General features: G+C 40.1%; 1 protein-coding gene across 1 annotated transcript; it reads left to right on the top strand.

Annotated features, from left to right (window-relative positions):
- Window positions 1–647: 647 nt before the first annotated feature.
- LOC124594456 (MFS-type transporter clz9-like) lies at window positions 648–1283 on the top strand. Its single transcript, XM_047132832.1, has one exon. It carries the CDS (start codon window positions 648–650, stop codon window positions 1281–1283), a length of 636 nt encoding a protein of 211 aa, XP_046988788.1.
- Window positions 1284–4357: the final 3074 nt, after the last annotated feature.

Here is a 4357-nt window from a genome sequence, read left to right as displayed (position 1 = left end):
CACATCCATGCCCGAGGCAGAATTCGAACCTGCGACTGTAGCGGTCGCACGGTTCCAGACTGTAGCGCCTAGAACTGCTCGGCCACTCTGGCCGGCTTTAGACATATTAGTAAGCACGTGACAGTCGAATTGTCTTCTCATGTCAGTCGGGTTGTATTGGACATAAACAGTGAGGGTTGTGTAAGACAACAATCACAGCCAACTAAAATTAAGATTTGAAAGATTTGTTTCATTTTATAGGCGAAATGGAGAAAGTGAGACATACGTGGAGAGAAGCACATATGAAGAGGGCTGTAGAAAAATTTCGTTTAAGAGACATGACAATTCGAGAAGTTAGTGAGCGTTTTTCACTCCCAAAAAGCGCACTTGATGACCGAATTAAGAACTTTTCAGAGGGGAAGGAGGTAGAACTGAAATCAAAACTGTGAAACCTAAAAGATTTTGCTACAACTTTCAATGATGAGCAGGAACAACTACTCTACACTCACATTAAAACTCTAGACAGTCAGCTAATGCCACTAAGCAAGGAAGAGTTTTTGCTTGCTTATCAAGTTGCTGAGAAAATGAAAATAAAACATAGGTTCAATAAAGAAAAACTGAAGGCAGGAAAAGATTTCTGCTATGACTTTATGAAAAGACATCCAGATATGCGGCTGAGGACAGCGGGATCAACAAGTTTACAGAGAGCAGCAGGTGTTAGCAAAGAACAAGTTGACCAATTTTTCGACAAACTTTCGGAGTTGATGGAGAAGTATAAGTTCAACGCCTACAAGATTTTTAACGCCGACGAAACTGGCGTAACGTCTGTTCATACCAACAGACTGAAAGTAATGTCAGTTAAAGGTAAAAAGCAAGTTGGACAATTGATATCAGGTGAGAGAGGCATGAATGTCACGATTCTTCTTTCAGTTAATGCTGCAGGGAATGTGTTTATCTCACCGCTGTTTGTCTTCCTCCGTGTTCGAATGGACAATGATCTGAAGAAAGATGCCCGAGTAGGAAGTGTGTTCGATGCCCAACTAAGTGGATGGATTATTAAGGATCGTTTCCTCAAGTGGCCTGCTTTGTTTGTAGAAGGAGTGAATCCCACCAAGAAATACCCTGCATTATTAATTGTTGATGGCCACTCAAGCCACAAGGATTTGGACGTCTTAACGTTTGCAAAGATACACCACATTCCCATGTTAAGCCTACCTTCATGCACTTCCCACAAACTACAGCCACTGGACAGAACTGTTATGAAACCTCTCAAAAATGATTATCATGAGGCATGCTCATACTGAATGCGTCAGTATCCAAACATTAAGACAACCTTGAAGGACATAGCAGGTTAAGTGAGCTCAGCTTTCTCAAGGATTTGCAGGATGGAGTTGCAAAGTCTGGCTTTGAATGTATAGGAATTTCTCCCCTGAAGCGAAATATTTTCAGCAACTTGGATTACGCTCCTTCACTAAACAAGAACAGTGAATCAACTGGTACCTCATCCACCAGTTCTGGACCAGGCTCCTCCACTGCCATGCCTTTACCATGGCCATCTGCTGCCATGTCTTTACCAAGCCTCTCATCGGCCGAAGGCCTATCTTAACGAGCCCCCTCGCCAGCCCACCATTACCTGACTCCTCGCTCCTCGTCTGCATTACCAGAGTCCTCTAATCATGCTCCAGAAATTGAGTCCCCTAAGACATCTCAGTCCCAACAAATTTTGGAGGAAATATCCCCTCTCCACCGTCATACCTCTAGTAGATTTTTATCAAGACCGAATCGTGGAGAGAAGAGTGAAATTTTGACCTGAATTCCAAACGAAATCAACTGGAAGTAAAGAAAGAAGAACAGGAAGAGAGAAAAAAGCTGCTGAAGCTAAGTGGAAACTTAGGGAAGGGAAACGTAAATTGAAAGAAGAAAGGAAAAAAGAATAAACCTCAAAAAAGCCTGTAGGCCTAGCTACAGTCTGATTTAAAGTAGATGTCAATTGACGTTGCGCTGCGAAGTTGCGGCGTTGTGACGTCAAGCACTGGCTGGAGGCAGCCGCCTCAACGCATCACTACCTCCGGCGATAGAAAATCGTTTTAAGGCCTGTATCTTCTACAAAAAGTAAGTAAAAAATTTCAAACCCACATATTATGTATATCTCTACAATCTCTCTCAATCTGTCAAATATTTATTCTTAATTTTAATTAGGACGAGAGTTACGTTAATTTGTTTGAAACCATTTAAATTCTCGATTTCGCAAACAGCTCCTAACTTATCACGTCATTACTGAAAAACTATTGGTGTCATAGCAAAGTATTTTTTTCCATTCATTGCCAAAATAATGCACTCGGCAAAGAATCGTTAAAAGATTTCGTAGTGCATTATGTTTCTTGTATATAATTTTCTGAAAACAGTGTCTTTAAACAACCCTATCAGTACTGAACTCGAAACAAGTATGACGTTTAAAATCTCTATCTCCTATAAATGTAAATATTTACGTACAGTATCGGTCTCAGTGGTATCTATAAGCTTATCAAATATCTTTTCTTAATTTTAATTAGGGCCGTTGTTACATTAACTATTGAAGTGTGAGATTTTTCGCGTCTGGAAAAGTTTTCTTCTTTAGATTACAAATCTCGAAAACTATTACACACACTGAATAACATCTTGGTGTGTATACAAAATGAAATAGAACTAAAATTCAGTCTAACTTACCGTAAGGAGATGACGAGAGCTGGCCAAACAGTATTTCTTAGTCTCACAACAAGAATAAGAATTAATCGAAATAAATTCACAAACACAATATTTAATGGCAGTAAGTACACTACACACTAATCAGACAATGAGAAAACACCGCTTAATTCAGTGTCAGAGTCAGTGGAACTATCCGTGTCGCTGCTCGTATTGACAGATATAATCAAGTCTTCGACACTTCGCTGTAAGATACCTTCATTGTTCCATGCGTCCTGTATCACTCCTTTCACGTGATGCAGTACCTTCTGCCAGTCTTCCGATGTCACAATTTCAACTGCCTCTTTCAAAAGGCGTTCCACTTCGGTTAATGTGAATCTCTTATTTTCTGCAGCGATATGCTGTTTAACCTGAGCCCAAATCAGCTCTATTGCGTTGAAATGGCACTGGTAAGGAGGTAATCTGAGCACTTAATGCCCGTTTTTTTTTTGCTACTTCATCCACAATGTAAATCGGGTTCTTTGGCTTGTGTTGCGATACAAGTTCTAATAATTCTGCCATTGTCAAATTACTGTCCAACTGTACCGTATGTTTCTGTAACCAGCTAACAATGTCGTTTTTCCCCGTTGCCTTTGTGGGTGCTTTATCTTGTATTACTGAGTGATAAGGAGCGTTATCCATAACAATGATAGAGTTTTTTTTTGTTAAGTTCTGGAGCACACAGTCTTCAAACCATTTCATAAAAGTATTGTGGTTCATCTCTTCGTGGTAGTCGGAGGTCTTATTTGAACTGAATAGCAGCAGACAATTTGGAATGAAACCTTTTGAATTTCTGGCTTGTGCTACAATTATCCTTTTTCTTCTTTCGATCGGAGTTGCCATACTACCGCTGATGGTACCGTCTGTCCAGCCTTTTTTTAAACTGTGTCCTGCATTCACCCACGTTTCATCAAGCCAAACGATATCATCAAAATTTGTCCCCACTAATTCTCTAAGAAAGCGGCATCACCAGGCTGCAATATCTTGGCGTTCCATTAGTAACTTTCTGCCAGACATGGATTTATAGCGGAATCCTAACATTTTCACGACTCGTAACAAAGAGGATTTACTACCCTGAAAGAGGGTAGCATGTAGTTTTTTGAGTGTTGGCTACTCCTTCCTCAAATAAAATGTGTATATTTGACAACGAATGGCATCTTCCTGAAAAGAGTCAAGTTTTGTGATCCTCTTCTCTAGTCGCCTCTTTTTACCAGGTGTATCCAATTTAGATGATTCACTTGAGCCTTCTTTCGTGAATTTCTCCTTGCAGATTGTTATTACTGATCGCTCGCTAACTTGCAGAGCAGCTGCAGTTCGCTCCACCCCCTTATCCAAAGGAACAAGAGGCCCTCCTGCATCCCTCTCGCTCTCAAAACACTCCCTTAAGGGGCTCCGGAAAGGCTCAAAATCATGAAAAGTTCAATTTTTACTTTTTTGCGTTTTCTGAATCTGCAGACTATTACCTTTTAATAGATATATAATTTATTCAATTCCTAAGACTACAACTATTTTTAAATTTTTTTTGAAATGTGTTCTACATGGGCGTGACCCACTGTGGCGCTATTAAACTGCTGTCAAATGGTGTTATTATTAACGTCCGTGTTCATCAGGTACATTTTAGTGATGTGAGATAAAGTATGTGTTGTGGCTAACCTGT

Source organism: Schistocerca americana, chromosome 2 (assembly GCF_021461395.2).
Source record: "Schistocerca americana isolate TAMUIC-IGC-003095 chromosome 2, iqSchAmer2.1, whole genome shotgun sequence".
NCBI classification, from domain to species: domain Eukaryota; kingdom Metazoa; phylum Arthropoda; class Insecta; order Orthoptera; family Acrididae; genus Schistocerca; species Schistocerca americana.
Note: the sequence above shows the minus strand (reverse complement) of the source record. Positions and strands in the feature narration are given on the sequence as shown.